The sequence below is a fragment of the Charadrius vociferus genome, unplaced genomic scaffold (genome assembly GCF_000708025.1).
Source record: "Charadrius vociferus isolate BGI_N301 unplaced genomic scaffold, ASM70802v2 scaffold559, whole genome shotgun sequence".
Lineage (NCBI taxonomy): Eukaryota > Metazoa > Chordata > Aves > Charadriiformes > Charadriidae > Charadrius > Charadrius vociferus.
Window position 1 is genome coordinate 220,567 of NW_009650252.1, and position 16,495 is coordinate 237,061.

Here is a 16,495-nt window from a genome sequence, read left to right on the forward strand (position 1 = left end):
CTTTCCAGCAGCCCGGCCTTGGCACGGTCCAGGTTGGTAGCCAGCCCAGTGATGGTGATGATATCTGACTGCAGCTCAGGAGCAGGGACCTGGATGTTCACCTGAGTAACAAGCAGCAATTAGCGTTTAGTATCACTGCTTGGCTGATGCCTATCACTGCAGGTTGGCATCTCGCTGATCTCCCCTGCCGCGAAGCCCAGCTCCCACCCAGACAGCCTAAACCACAGAATCAGATTGGTTATGGTTGGAGGGGACCTCCGGAGGTCATCTGGTCCAGCCCTGCCTGGAACTGTGTCCCAAACAAGTCATGCAACACTCATGGCATCAAAATTGATCATACAGCTTCAGCACGAAACCTACCAAGCCCCAAAGCCAGGGACTAAATCACACAGGTCTCATTTTCTTATTACAGAGCCTGTATGCCACGGTCAAGTTACAACAGTCTTGAGTATGTCACAACTGATTGCCACCACCACAAACTCACTTACAGACTCTCCAGGACAGAGAAGATGGAAGGAAGAGGAACAACTTACTTCAAACTCATCCATCATTTTGCGGATCCCACTTCCTTTCTGGCCAATGATGTAACGGTGAAGATCAAAGGGAACTTCTACCTCAATGGTGACAGGAACCAGAGCCTGCAGGGAAGGGAGCACAATTTACCAGTTGAAAGACTTCCCCTGTCTTTCAGCTTGCCATATACTTGCCCAAAATAATGTGTTGCTGAACTGAGGTACATTCCCTTGTAGTCAGGATACAAATTCTACAGGAAGAGAGAACAGCTGCAAACACCAACATGACCTGTTGGGTGTTAAAGTATTCTTTCCAAACAAGCTATCTTAAACCCTGCCTCTGAGGACAGGCTGTTTTCATATCCTTGTCCTCCATCTAGCAGAGACTTGGAAGACATCACTAAAGGATTGTGGCAAGGTCTGCTAAAGCTAGAATAATTCAGTCTCAGTCAGAGTCCTCCTCATTCCAACTGTGCTCCATAAAACAAGCATGTCATGCTTTTATGGCAATTGACTCGGGGCTGCCTACAAGATCTAGCAATTGCAAGGGCAGGCACTACAAAGCTCCCAGGCTAAATCACAGAGCACAGGACTTCCCTTGAGCGGTACAGACCACCTCCTAGACATCAATCTTGACTGAGTAGCTTTTATTTACCACCACTGAAGCCTGCGGTGAGCAAATGGGCAGCACTACGTTAAAGGGCAAACGGGCTTAGAAAGCCATATACCTGCAGCGCCTCCTTTGCTGCCTCACACTTCTCCCTGCGGCCAGAGATGATGATGATATCGCACTTCTTTGGAGAACTGGGATCTGCATCCTTCCCGTCCTTGCCTTCCCCACCTTCCTCGCCATTCTCCTGCACAGCGGGCTCTGCAACAGGGGCTGCAAACATGGGAAGTCTCATGTCAAATGCACAGAGCCCTCTCCTCGCTCATTATCTCCCCATCTAGATCCTCAGGCTCAGCCTGGGCTTTGCCACAAGAGGTCAGATGCTACAGACTGCTATGGAGGAGGTCACTCCTGGCAGAGGCAGCTTGCCATGGCTTAGGCTAGAACGAGCAGAACAAAGAGCATCCACCGAGACAGTCTGCTCCACACCTCTCTGCACAGCACTGATATTGCCTTTGCCTGCACAGAAGGGACCTGCAGCTGCACTACAGAAGCAGAGGCTGCACTCCTATGTCAGCAGAGGCAGCAAGTAAGGCCAGTTACTGCCCAAGTTACTCCCCAACAGGGAAGATCACCAGCACAGCACTGGATGTTACAGCAGGATGGTTGGTGCTAGGCCTGACTATCCAACAGGCCCCAGCTGTGCTGAATTCAGTATATCCAGCAACAGGAGCAGGAGAGCTCAGAGAGACCTTGGTAAGCCTGCAGAGCCCTGTTTTTGCTGGGGTAGGTCCTCAGGCTCCTCACACTCTGAGGTGAGAACACATTCAGAACACCCAAGTCAGTGGTTTTACCTCCTAAAACTGTCCCCTCTTCCCAAGAGGGCAAGGCTGATGCTAAGCCCAGACTCACGGACACTGCAGGGAACACCTGGGGTCAGTTCTTCATAGATTTTAAGAATATCTCCACTGGTACAATGTAGGCTACACTACACTACACTCATCTGATCACCCCAACTACCATGCGAACATGCATCCACGGGTATACCTGGGTTCTCCTCCCTGTCAGGGAATTTGATCTGGACAGCATAGTCCCGGGTGATCTGCTGGATCCGGGATCCTTTGGGGCCCATAATGGAGCGGTGGAACTTTTGTGGGATGGTGCACTCGATTGTCACTTGAGCTTCCTGTGAGAAAGCAGAGTTGCTCTATTGCAATGCAGCCTCTTTCACGCCAGAAAACAGGATGCTTATGCATAATGGACATAGAGAGGGGATACAAAAGATAACAGCTGCTGACAGGGGAAGAACTGAAAGTTTCCTAGAATCTTCCTCTGTCAGAGAGGTTAGCAAAGGTTTTCTTAATGAAGGCTGCCTCCAACCCATGATGTTAAAGGCTTCCAAGACCAAAGCTCAAGTTCTCTATTAGCCTGACAGGGAGGAAGCATTACAAGAAAGGAAAAAGATAAAGAAGGAAGGAAGGGAAGAGAACAGGTTTGACAGTTGGCTCCTTCCAAAAGACAATACTAACAGTACAGGAAACCCCAGAGAGCAACCACTGCCCAAGGCTAGGCATGGAGAGGCACAAGGCGGCTCCAGTCTTTCAATGTCTATAAGTACATCAAGGAAGGGTCTCCTGTTTCCACTCCTAAAAACCCAAGCAGATGGTCAGAGGATGCAGCTGTTTCCTGTAGCGTTGCTATCTTGAAGCCAGCTGCCATTCCACAGGCTGGGATCTAAAGTCTGCAGACCCTATACATTGACAGAAAAGCTTCAAATCCCAGAACTACTGTGAGACTTGTTCACATAAAGTTTGTACAGTAGGTTCAAGAAGGGCCCTCCTGAAGCAACAAAGTGTAGACCAAACAGTTTTCCTGCGACATACCAGGTCCTCGATGATCTCCTGGATGCGTTTCTTGGCTGCCTCCACACAGTCCTTGGCTCCCTTGAGGGTGACTTTATCGCTCTGGGTGCCAGAGCGTGGGAAGCTGACCATCACACCACCATACTCATCTGCAATCTCCCGCAGAACTTGCCCTCTCCGAATGACAAAGTGGCGGTGGTGCTTGGGGTCAACCACCATGCAGTCTTCAACCACGTTATCCTGTCGACAGATGACAGCCAGTCAACCCTGCCTGTCCTGGTGATAAGCACGAGTTTGCTGCACTCAACATCAATCAGTTTACAACCTCACCCCAACAACTGACAGCAAGGAGGATCTTCCTGAGCTCCCATGAAGGGCAGCAGATGGTTTTAGGACAAACAGATCCTCCACACTGACTCATCACATCTTGCTACAGTGATAAGACCATAAAGTAGAACAAGTAGTTCATACCAGGTTCTTAATGAGGGCCTCCAACTCCTTCTGTGCCTCTTTGACAGCCTCCTCAGTTCCCATGATAGTAATCAGCTCCTGATCTTTGTCCTCAGAGGTTGGAAAGATGATGCGGGCTCCAGTGTTGTCACGCACCTTACGGATGTTGCCACCACCTTTACCAATAAGGAATTTGTGGTACTCTGGCTTTGCACGGAGGTCCACAGTGTAACTCTTTGTTTGCTGAAAGAAGTCAAGACACCCATGGTACATGTCAATATACAGAAAAGACACATCAGCATCAACTGTAAGCATGCAGGTGTGTTACCTGCACCCACATACACAGTGCTGCACAAGCAAGGTAGATGCAATGTGCTGTCAAAGTCAGAAAGGTAGAGGTCTTAAACGAAAAACACTACTTGAAAGATGTTCTCAGGGCTGAAAAGCTAACTCTACGCTCAGTATGACTGGTGAGAGTATGAGCCGAAAAGACTTCCCTAGGAGAAGGGTCACAGAAGGCGGCATAACCATTTGCTAACCGACTGCTGCAAGCCAGGCAGCAGAGGCAATCAACCGACCAGGAGAACATGTTCCCATGCTGATATTAGAAAGGGTTTTTTCTTGCTATTAAAATGACCGGTCAGTCAGTCAGCCACAACTCAGAGCAAGGGCTTGTAACCCACAGTTCTCAAACCTGGTTATACATAGTGAAATGGAAGAACTGGAGCTGAAATTCAGAGATCAAGGAAAAAGTAAGGGAGATATGCAGAGTAAGCTCTTTCAGAGAAGTGTGGATACCCAACACCATTCAAACCACAGGAGTTGGGAGCCTTAAACCTTTTGAGTATGTCCCCAGCCTGGTCAGAGAAGCGTTTACAGGCAGTTTTTCTACCCATAGGGGAAGAACTTACTGGCACAAGGATGGAAGCAGTTTTCTTTTAATCACACAAACTGTACTCAAATTCCTCAAAGGAGTATTAGGCTGTCTTGATGCCAGAGGCTTCCCAGTAGGCAGAGCAGATCACTTCAACCCCTGAAGCAGCTGGCCAGAACAATGTGCTCCTTCCCCTACGAGACAAGGCTCACCTTCTCCTCTGCCAGGTGCAGCAGCTGTTTCTTGGCTTTCTCCACATCCTGGGCTGGGCCCCTGATGGTCACGGTGTCACTGCCAGAGCCCTCAGTGGGGAAGTGGATGTGGACTCCACCACACTCCTCCATGATGGAGCGGATGAAGCGGCCTTTGGCGCCAATGAGGGAATTGTGCAGTTTGGAAGGAATAGAGACCTCCACCTCTGTGATGTTGGCCTAAGAGAGGACAGTACCACGCTGTTAGTCAAGTTGCAGAAATGTCTTCACGCCCAGCCTGCTTAGCCTCCAACTGCCACACTGCTAGGAGGTTTATAGAGCTGTGTGTAAGAAATGCCTGACCAGAGTGGTTTGAGACCGGCTACTCCTGACACATGAGCAGCCACAAACTTAGGTTTAAGAGCCAAAAAGAAACCGATACTCACCTTTGTCTCCTCTCTGCCCTCCCCCACTAAAAGCACTTCTTCTGTATTTATGTCTTCTAGCAACATTTTCAAGTCCCTCATCTGCAACAGGCCAGTCGTTTAACTTACCAGCTCCTTCTGGATGGCAAGAATTCTGTGGCGAGCAGCCTCACAGTTTGCTCTCTTGCCTGTGATAACAATTGTCTCCGAGTTGCTGTTCTCTGCTGGGAGATCAATTTTGGTGTTGCTTTCTTCACGGATCTGCCACAAAGAGGAAAAAAAAAAGGTGATCTCAGAGGTGTCCCATGTCAGAAAAAAGCCCTTGGAGGTTATATTTCACATCACCAATGAGCAGGAGAGAGCAGCAAGTGGGATTTAGCTGCAGGCAATGACCATACTGAGCACTGGAAATAGGGAAGATATCTTACCTTCTTGATGTTGGCACCTCCTTTCCCTATGATGTTCTTATGGAACTGTTTGAAGATGGGGACAGAAATAGAAAAGCTGTTTTCAACCTAAGGGAGAAAGGAAGGGAGAAGTGAAGATTACACTGTGATGGCATTGAGGCCCCATCCCAGGAACTTGATAAACAAGTTTTTGACAATAGGCTTAGACCCAAGGAAGTTCTCTACATGACACACTTGCAAAAACAAGCAAAGGCAAGTACCTTTCCCTATAGCCCTTAAATAACAGGTACTACCCTGCTGCCCTCAGGCAGCCAGAACAGCTCCCTCATCTCGAGGTGTTTCAGCCCTAGCCAAGCCAGTACAGTTCTGCTTTATTCCAGGGTTATCCAGGCATGTAGGATAGAACAGCAAACAGAAGTCCCCCTTACCAGGTCCGCCACCATCTTTTGCATGTACTTGGTGCACTTCTCCACCTCATTTTTGGGACCTCTTAGTTGGACGATGTCACTTTTGTGTGCAGGGTCTGGGAAGTTGATGATAACCTGCAAGAGGTGGTCATTTACAGTCAACTCAAGCAAATGCAAGAACTGCTCTATCAGACACATGCAAAGGTTGGCGGGATCCTATACATCCCCCGTCCCTTTCAGAAAAGGGTAACCATGTTAGCAGCCTCTGGACAAAAGAACTATCTTCTCATATGTATTAGATAGAGAGCCACTAAGTTTATGACTTCAGCGATGATGTGTCTACTGCCCAAGTCAGAAATATCCCCTCTGGATTCCTCATCTCCTAGAAAGCCTTACCTCTGGGAATTTCTCCCGGATTTCCCGGATCCGCTCGCCCTTCTGCCCAATGATGGTCCGGTGGAATTTCTGCTCAATGATTAGGTCCTTGGTGCGTTCATTTTCCTGATGAGAACAGAGTTTAACATTCATTGTTCAGCACGAAAGCCACATACTTTTATTTACTGGTTTGCTGCCTGACAGTTTACTCGCCAGCCATCGTCCCTCTTTTCTCCTCTAGACAAAATTCACTCTAGGTTGGCAGAGAAAGGGTGTCCAAGGGAACAGAGGAACACATCTGTGAAGAGGTACTCGCACTTGTCATGAGATCCAAGTCCTTGGCAGGCAAGGGGCACCCACTTGCACCAGAAGGTTACAAGGGAACATAAGAGCCCAAACCCTGTGGCCTCCCAAGCATCACATCCTACTCACCATACGGGAAGCGAGTTCCAGCAGCTCTTTCTTGGCCTGTTGGACCCCCTGTGGGTCTCCTTCAATTCTGATCAGGTTGCTCTTCTCATTGTCTGGGGGAATGCGCACAGACACCTTGTAGAGGTCCTTAATCCTGTTAACTTCAAGGCAAAGACTGTGGTGACACAGCCTGCTGGGCCAAGACTTCGAAGCAAGGCACCTTGATTATCACTACTTAGAGGCTGTTTAAGAAGTAAACCAGCCTCTGAGAAGGGGCCAGTGGGCTAGGGCTGAAACAGGGGAAGTGCCTCTTCACCCTGGACTTCGCTGACAGCAGATCTCTGCCACACAAGAACCTGTACAAGTAAATGCTGTGGCATCTACAGAGCCAATTGTTCACTTGCCAGAGTGAGGCATCTGTTTCTTCCCCAAACAGCACCACATTTAGATCAGAAGATGACGATTCATTTCTACCCCCAAATTCTTTTATGGGGAGAAACTCACCAAGCAGATTCCCGCCACCCCCAATTGGCTGCTAAAATGTAATTTCTGTAGAGCAACTTCAAAAAAATAAAGACAATTCTCAAAAAAAGAAAAACAAACAAAAACAACAACAAAAAAATTTCCTCCAGGATATGGCAAAGTAATCCCACCACTGTTCAACCTCCTAAGACACTTTCACACATTAAAGCCACTCCAAGGCCTCGCTGCCCATTTAACTCCTTGTGCCAACAGCACTTCAGAAGAGCAGACGAAACGTGATGGAGACAGCACTCTGGATGAGCTATAGAGCCCCTGATATGATCTGCTAAACGCGGAAAGTCCAAGCATAGGAAGGATTAGAAAGGCACCCCACTTACTGTTAGCTCCATTCTTGCCAATGAGGTGTCGGTGGAATTTGTGGTCAACGTTGATTTCTGCATAATCCATCCGGTTGATCTATAAAGAATTGTATAGGGCTAGGCAGGGTAGGCCACCGCTTCTCCCGTCTTGTGCCCTAAGTAACTGCCTACTGACAGTATTGGCACTGACTCTCCAGTGGTCAGCTACAAGCACTCCTCCTGCTGTTAAGCAGAGCAGAAGCACTCTGGTTTGAGCTGAGAGCAACATGCTTGTGAAACATTTAAAGGGACTTAAATGCCTCTGCAGCTACAACTGAAAGAGACACCTTCATGCTCCGCATCAAAAGATTTAAGACCTGCTGCTGATTTTTTAAGAATGCTATGGGCGAGCTTCATAACCAAGGGTTACATCCATCTGCCACACAACTTGTCTTCTGCAAGTTCTGTTAAGCACGTCAAGACATCATATGGATGTGATACACACACAATTTCTGCTTTGATGCCCATTCTTCCCCCACTGTCTTCCTACGTACTGGAACTAGTAACACCAACTTACCAGATCCTTGACCATGACTTCAATCTGTTCCTGAGCCACGTTCACATCTTCTGTAGGTCCTTCCAAAGTGATTTTATCCTCTCCTTCAGTGAATTCGATGTGAACCTTGAGACACAAAGCAATGAACCTACTAAGAATTTTCCAAGATACAAGCCGAGTCAATGCTGTTTGTCAAGCCTACACTGTCAATCCCTGCCACTAAGAGATGTTTTCCTTTCCACAAAGTACACACATAATTCCCATGGTTTCAGAAACAAGTCACAATTTGGGCCATATAACAGTGTCTAGAGCCCAAGGCTTTGGTGCTGTGTGGAGTCTGCAAGGGCTTTGGAGAAGTTACTCACCTAGTCTTTCTCCAGATATCGTCTAACTCACCAAGGCAAAGCCTTGTTGAAGCCAGCATTTGCAGGTATCCTATCACATCAATTCTCAAACTAGTACCACATAAAACTTCCTTTGAAGGGCTCAACCCATGAGAATAACATAGGATGAGTAGTGTTTGCAGCAGTAAAAGAGCGACTCAGCTTCATATTATGATCTGTGTCATTTCCTCCCTGGTTTTACCCATGCTAGAATGCATTTCTCTTTTCTACAAAGAGTGGTCTGGACTAAACCATGTTCTACATCAGAAAGTGCGAAGCTCATCCATACCTTTGGCATCTGCTGAGTTATTTTGGCCAGGTTTTGTCCTTTCTTTCCAATAATGAAACGATGAAGCCAAGAGGGGGCAGAGACCGAGGAGACGGTAAAACTGTTAGCCTGAGAGACAGAAAAACAGAGAAGCTGTTTGATGGGCAAACAAGAAGAGGTCTTCACAAAACTTCACAAAACTTCAGTTCCAATTCCCATGCTTCACCCTCAGTATTGATTTCTAAGCTGCACCTCTAACAGCCCAACAGAGACCCCGCCCTACACCTGCCAGTGCTCATGGATGTATCTTTATGGGATTTTCAAAGGCAGTCTAGCCCATCTCATCAGTACCTTTGCATAGACTTCAGTCAGTGCTTGCCCAAGCTTTTCAGGCTCGCCTCGCAGTATCACCGTCTCCGAGCTACTGTCAGTGGGTGGGATTTCGACAGAGACTCCAGTTTTTTCCAAGATCTCCTGCAGGGAATTCCCCTTGGGGCCGATGACATACTTATGCTGGGACTTCTTCACCTCCACTGCAATGGTAGTAGTCTTCTTTTTCTGTAGGGGCAGAGGCACTGGGGCATCAATCACAAGGGGGCAGGGAAGGACAAGAGCGAAAGGAAGAGGCACAAGATGCAGTGAAACTCTGCAGGCAGGAACGGGCAAAGCAAAGGTGAGCACAGTGATTCTGCAGTACCCTAGCACCCTTTGGGCCCCTGCCTACAGAAAGCCTTGTGCTCAAAAATTCACAGGTGAAGTACAAAACTAGTATTCTGCGTCAAGCTCCCTGAGACACTACATGGAAGAGACCACATACACACACACACGCACAACGGGGCTCACACACCCAGCTGTTCCCCAGGCAGTACTGTAATGCAAAATCATGTAGGCTACTAGATTATAAACTGATTATCTCTGCTGAAATCCAGACTGGTACAAATACAGACCTAATCATGAAGAAAACTAGCCCAACAACCCACAACAAGGACATTCACAGCAATATTGGCTGTGGAAAATAAATTGAAGTGAAATTCACTCTTCAGCAACTTCTGCTAATGTAGCAACTTTGATACTGTTAACTGGCCACCACCACAGACTTCACACTTCCTTCCTTAGTAGCATAGCACCTGTGTGAACGAGAGCCGGGGGAGCTCTCTGTGCTAATTCCCATGACACAGAAAAGTGAGAAATCTGTCACCCCCTTGGTATTATCACCCCGAGTCCCGCTCTGCTGAGTGAGGAAATGGTAAGATCCAGGGCCATATACTGCAAAGGCTGCTGAGCAAGAGCTGACATGAGGAGGATGCAACAGAGGGATGCACAAAAACAGAACAAGAAGGGAAGAAGGACTATGAGCAGGTGGGCGGAAGATGGGAAGCTTTATGGACCATCCATACCTTCTCCTCATAGATCTTCTTAACACGAGCCACGGCCTGGGCTAGCTGCTCCTTTTCTCCTGTGAAGACTATCTCTGTCTTGTTGACGCTGGGTGGAGGAATGTTGATGCGTGTCCCTGTGTCCTGCATGAGCTCGCTCACCAGCTTGTTGTAAGGGCCAGCAATGAACGGGTGGTATACTTTCTCCACATCCAGCCGCTCCACGGCACGCTTATCCTGGAAGAGCCCAGAACAGACCTCGGTGGGAACTGCCCTCCAGTCTCTGCCAGGCACAGCCAAGTTCCCAGTGCTGCCTTGCTCAACACTCTGGCCCAAGTACTCCTTTCAGTTTGCAGGGTTGTAGATCTCCATCCCTTTCAATCTACAAACCCTGCTGTTGCTGATGATGATTTATGATATTCACCTCTGTAATCCCCTGCCTTATCTCAGCTGGTACCTAATATGGTTCACTTCAAATAAGAAACACACTTATCTGACTTCAGAGATGGACAAAATGCAGAACCAGAAGTTGCAGAACTTGGCAGCGGTGCTCATACAGCCAGTGGCACATTATATATCTCCATTCAGACTAACATATTAGACACTGACTGTGGCCATGGTGGCTACAAACACCTAATATACCATGGAGAAGCAAAATGGCTGTCCAGCTAATGCCATGAGAAAGATCACGGTACTGAAGTACCTGCTCAGCAGAGATAAGCAGGATCTCGTGTCGGGCCTTCTCAATCCCTTCTTTAGTGCCGGTGATCTTGATCTGGTTGCTGGAGTCATCCGGGCGGGGAATCTGGATTTTGGTTGCAGTTTTGAGCTCCAGGTCCTGCAGTTTCTCGCCATTCTTTCCAATGACAAAACGGTGGTGCTCCTTGGGGATGGCAACTGTCGCTGAAGCCTGCAACACAGGAATTGAGCATCTGTGAGAACGTTTGCCTGCACTGGCAGACCCATAGGAATAGAGCCAGGGAAAGCAAGTCAGATGCGGTGCCACTGAGGAGCAAACACAATATCTTCCCAGCACATTCTGTCAGAGGACCAATACTGTACCAGAACAGTTGATCTATGGTGCCTGTCTACCAGGAGTCTAAAACCACCTTTCCCTCAAAACCCTTCTGTTTGCACAGTAGTAGTACTCTGAATTAGCAAAAGCTTTTAGGCACAGAAGAGGAGGTGCCTATTCTGCAGTGTAAGACACTGGAGCAGTACCAGACAGCAACTGAGATGATGGCTCATGGGTGGAGTTTATCTGAACTCTGACATCTATTACCAAGGCTACAGAGAACAAGACACACAGTCTGACTCCTAGGAAACAGAAATTCAACACCAGAAGCCTATTCCAGCAGGCAGATAGCTAGGAGATGCTTAACTCTACTAAGTGCTAAGGTGTCTTCAATGTAGTACATGCTGCTCCTAGGACTGCTTCTAGAAGGCCCCTCTTGGAAAAGGGGTCCCAAGTGCTTCTCTCAATCTACCACTAAAGGGCTGGTCTGTAACAGGGATTCCTGCCTTCTTTCCTTCTCACTGAGTTTTTACTGACCTAGTAGCTTATCACAGAATCACAGAATTTTCAGAGTTGGAAGGGACCTCTAGAGATCATCTAGTCCAACTCCCCTGCTAAAGCAGGATTGCCTAGAGCACATTACTCAGGACTGCATCCAGGCGGGTTTTGAAAACCTCCAGAGAAGGGGACTCCACACCCTCCCTGGGCAGCCTGTGCCAGTGATGGTTGCTACCATGCTCTCAAGCCCTGTGAATATGTAACTACTAACAGCAATTAGGCACTTAAAATTCAAGCTACAATGGAAAAAAAAAAAAAAAAAAGATCACTTGGTGTGACTCTTCAACTCTGTGTCCCTATACTGCAGCTCAGCCAAGCCTAGGAAGAGACATCGGAATAGAGACATACCTTTCAGACCAGGGCAGTAGGAGGTATACTTGAGGACAGTGGGTCATGGATCTGTAGCAGTACGACCTGAACTATTTTTTCAGAGGCACATTATGTAGGGTTTGTCCCTTTCTCTTCCCTCTGGCAGGGTATGACACATGGGCTGAACGGCACCAAGCAGACATGGTATTAACTATTGCATTAACTACCTTTGACATTACACTTTAAAACATACTATGACACCTGGCCATGCCATAGCCTAACAAGAAGTACCATCTTGATTATGAACTCAAGAATCTGAAGGTAAGAAATCAAAACCTGGAGGACTGGAAGGAGAAGCAACTGAAACAATGGGGCTGTGGCTCCTTACCAGTGTGGCTTGAGTTAGACAATCCAGAACCCTGACCTAAAGCTTTCCGCAGGGCTTCCTCTTCTCTACTTTTCTTTCTCTCATCCTTCCATGTTCTCCTCTGAAGGACTTCTTCAAGGAAAGCACAGTCCCGTTTTCCCACACTACTAGCTTTGTGTGAGGGGCCTGCCACCCCCCACCACCAGCACCTCAGCACAAAGTCACTGTTTGTAATCCAAGTGTTTAGAGATTGCAGACTCCACTCTTCATGCAACACCATGGCCTGTAATTAGCTTTGAACCCTATTTTAAGCCTCATTTGCATTCCAAATTGCCAATTGTGTGCTTTGAAAATATATGGCAAAGCTGAATTAGTCACCTAATAACAACTCTTTGGCTTATAAGCACACACGCCCAAGGGTCTCAAAGCATTTGCGAGTCTTGGGGAAGAGCAAAGATGAAGTGTGAAACAGTTAGATGCCCTCACCTGAGTCTGCAGCCGAGCGACAATCTCCTTCCGAGCCTTCATGACTGCTTCCAGCTTGCCAGAGACCATGATCGAAAGGCCCTGGTCCTTTGCGAGAGACAGCTCCAGGTGAGCTCCTGTCTTCTGCATGATGTCAAGGCAGATCTTGGCCTGCTCGCCTTCTCCAAACTGATTCATATCCTTGTATTTCCTCTCCTCCAGTGGCACGTGAAACACCTGCTCAGCCACAGGACAGATAAGAGAAGGGCACAGCAAGCAGTCAGTATGCTTTTGATTGCCAGTGCCTCCCTCTCGCAGTGCCGTACAGGTTTACTAGCATACTCAGCTCCCGCATTAGTGCAACCCATCAGCCCTTCCAGTGGAGACACCAGCTGCGACCAGGGAAAGTGTGAGAGCGCTGCAGCAGGCAGTCTGGCCCACACTAGGTGAGCAAAAGTGCTAAGCTATGGGGGGAATACTTTAACGGATTTAGTGCTCGCTACTTGAATCCTGCAATCCTTCCCCTAGACCTGCTCCTGCTATTTGTGGAACAGGGATGCAGAGCTTTTTCTGGACAGTTTTCCAACAGATCCCTCCCCTCCGGAGCAGTCCTAGCTCTAAGCTGCAGTCCTCCTCGTGCCCCAAGGTAAAGTACGGCAAAGAGGCTGTCAATCTGACTTCACTAAGGATTTCACATTTCAGGGAATGCTTCACTTCCCCCACTTTTTGGAGGGAGGAAAAGGAGGGAGATAAGACACCCGCTCCCACCAACCTGAGTGATGACAGAAGCCTTTATTGGTCGGATTTTGCTCCAGGGCCCAGCAGGTTCCTGGGCAGCTTCCAAACATGGTGCTTTCTCAGGGAGTGGAGGGAAGGCTTCTTTGTAGGTTGGAGGATCATTCTCTTCTTCAGAGTTTAAAGCTGTAACTGGGGTGAAGCAAACAGGGTAAATGAGACACTCTCCCTGCAGAAATGCCCCTATTCATAGGCAGTGCAATTGTATTCAGGCACCACTAACAAGGGAGAGCAAATGACTTGTGCACTACTATTAATCCTATTACAGTTATGCTTGTGGAGCAGCCAAGTCTGGAGCACAACTGACCTCAGCACAGCACAGCCTGCTGTAGATGCCATGAACAAGCAGCCTTGCCTGAGCAGGCACTAGGGATGCAGAAAGTGAACGTGCAAGTGAACGGCAGCAGCAACAGTACATTACTGCCAACTTTGTCAGGAGGGGAGAACAGGCCAAGCAGAAATAAAGGAAAGGAACTGAGCAAGGCTGCAGGTCAGAAGGAGATGAGACAAACATATGCCCAGGAGGGAGGCAGAGAGAAGTGCTATAGTTAGGGCAGAGACCATGGAAAGTCTGTAGCTTATATTCAACTCAGTTGTGAACTGGGCTGTGCCAAGCAGGCCAGCTTGCAGCTGCACAATGGGTGCCGAAACCCATCAGTGAGCCAGTTAATGCAGTTATACTGACTTTCCCCAGCACCTGGCTGAGCAAAGGAAGGAAATGACAGCCCAGTACACTGATCCCATGAGGCTCTCTTGTAGCCCAATGCCCCACTCTTGCATGTGCCCCAACCCACAGCTGACAACATTGCTAGCTAGAGCTCTGTGGAGATCTGAGGCTTGCCTCCTCCTGGCTCTGTGCTGTGCAGCATCACCGCTGTGCTGCTGGTGGTGGAAAGTCAGAGTTTGGCAGGCCACCAATCTAGGAACGGAGAATGCAACGTCTGCACACTTGTGGGGAACTGGATGTGTGGAGCAAGCTTGGGTTACAGCAAGGAACCTTGCCTGTGCAGTCTGTATTTAGAGGCACATCACAGGAACTCAACTGTGTTTTCTCACCTTTCACCTGCTGCTGAGCCAGGCCGCTGCGGTGTTCAGCGAAGCTCTCCTGGGTCAAAACTGCCACGGAGCTCATTGTCGACTTCCCACCCACACACAATCCGGGTATGCCACTGGAAGAGACAGAGGTGGCAGCACTATTACCAACACCAAAATGCACAAAAGTCACTGCAGGAAGACAAAGTATGTGCTACTGAGCACTTTTCCAATTAGCCCCTTGAAAAGCAGAACCAGATAGGAATTCAGTGGGGATATTTCCTCACTGCACAGTAGTCACTAAAACCAGAGCTCCTCATTAAGCTCTTCATTAAGAAGACAGAGGATGTGCAATCTAAGAAGGTCACTGGAAAGATGGATACCAGAAGTTGTTAAAGCATACTCTAATTAATTTATCAATTATTAATGGTGTGCAATTTTTCAGTGAGTATCCAAGTGACTGGACAGTCAGTCCAAGACTGTTGTATAACCCTGGAGAGAAAACAGAAAGGGCCCAGGACGCTGCCTCTTCCTGAAAAAGACTTATTTAGGTGCCTGAACTCCCGCTGCTTGGGATACACTCAGAAAGCCACTCTGATAAGTAAGCTCAGCAACAGCAAGATCTTTGGCTCTCTGAAAACAACAACTTACCAGCTAAATGGTCAGTAGCCAGAGAGTCCGTCCTGTAAGCTGCCCGTTTGTCAGCCTGCCAGCTTTTGCTTTACAGAGAAGAGAAGAGAAGAAAAAAAAAAAAAAAAAAAAGAAAAATATTGATGTGACTGCTCCAAGACAACAGGAAAACATGACACCCCCGGTACTGTAACTTTCAAAAGAGCACCGCCTGTACTGTGTTTCAAACTTGCACCCTATCCAAAACATTCTCATACTGAGTCACATCTCACCAGACTTTACCTGTCATGTTTTACTAGAGCTACAGGCAACACCACTATCTCCTTAAACCTCACAGCAGGAAGCTTGGAGTAGCTACTCTTTCATCACACTGGCTACAAGAGCAGCCATCCAGTATCAGGAGAAAATACAGTCAATTAGTAACAGATGTGCAAGATAGACACAAAATTTCAGGGTTGCAAGCAAGAGCATCAACATCTAGTCAGCAGAGACTAACAACCTGAAAACCTGCCAACACCACTGCCATCAGTCAGAAGTTAGGAATGTAGTTTAGTAGAGCTTGGGTGAATCAACATAGACGTCCTCACAAACTAAGGCAAACACTCAGGGCTATCCACACACAGCTGCTGGCCAGTCTGCCTCTTCATTTTTTATTCTAATAAGATCATGCACCAGGCACTGAACTCTGTCTCCAGGCCTAAGCCTGTAAATCGGAAGACCAAAACCCACGCAGGTTTACGTGGACTATTTTACACATGTACACAAGATGGAACCAGGAAAACATATACGCTGCAGTGGGAGCTTTATATCTCTTGTATCTGGATCTGCAGGCTCACTGAAAAGTGTTTAAGAGCGTAAGTAAAAATGTAAAAGTCAGTACAGTACACTGTCAGATGTACAACAGTTCCCCACACCTGGAGTTCCCCCCAGTGGTTATGCGTGCTCTTGCAGGGCTTGCACTCCTAAAATCCAGTGCCTCTGACTGCTCATGGTAGGAAAGGTCCTTGTCCCACACAAACCCTGCAGTGCTGCTCGGACCTTCTTCTGAACAGCAGACTCAGACGCTGCTCAGTAAACTGACAGTTGCCATTTCTGACCTCCCAGCATGCCAGAAAAGACTCCCAAAAACACTGTGTCGCTGACATGGTGTCCCACAGCATGCTTTCATTGCGACACACTAAGGGGAGGTGACAGCGGCAGAAGGAGGGAAGCACAAGGAGAGCAGTAATGCAGCTGGGCCATACAGGCCCGATGTGCGCCTCACTGGAGGCTGGACTGTTCTCCCCTACTTCAAGATGCCTCTTATCAGGCACAAGACAACACCACCTGCACAGTCAAAGCAAAAGAACTAATGTTGCAATTAATCCTGTAACGATCTGATACTACCAGGTGGCAG

The 16,495-nt window shown here is 48.0% G+C and overlaps 1 protein-coding gene across 1 annotated transcript in view; it reads right to left on the reverse strand.

Moving 5' to 3' along the window:
- Positions 1-15,193, reverse strand: part of HDLBP (high density lipoprotein binding protein) — a 19,740-nt gene extending 4,547 nt beyond the window's left edge. The window contains 23 exon segments of the mRNA XM_009893071.1: positions 1-2; positions 5-101; positions 534-638; positions 1,241-1,395; positions 2,170-2,308; positions 3,006-3,224; positions 3,456-3,677; positions 4,521-4,739; positions 5,054-5,185; positions 5,353-5,439; positions 5,760-5,873; positions 6,135-6,239; positions 6,546-6,685; positions 7,385-7,463; positions 7,923-8,027; positions 8,574-8,681; positions 8,904-9,110; positions 9,950-10,165; positions 10,632-10,838; positions 12,664-12,879; positions 13,415-13,569; positions 14,494-14,606; positions 15,121-15,193. The exon segment at positions 1-2 is cut by the window's left edge and continues 30 nt beyond it. Of these exon segments, the coding sequence (XP_009891373.1) occupies positions 1-2; positions 5-101; positions 534-638; positions 1,241-1,395; positions 2,170-2,308; positions 3,006-3,224; positions 3,456-3,677; positions 4,521-4,739; positions 5,054-5,185; positions 5,353-5,439; positions 5,760-5,873; positions 6,135-6,239; positions 6,546-6,685; positions 7,385-7,463; positions 7,923-8,027; positions 8,574-8,681; positions 8,904-9,110; positions 9,950-10,165; positions 10,632-10,838; positions 12,664-12,879; positions 13,415-13,569; positions 14,494-14,569 (3,105 nt within the window). The 5' untranslated portion in view covers positions 14,570-14,606; positions 15,121-15,193.
- Positions 15,194-16,495: the final 1,302 nt, after the last annotated feature.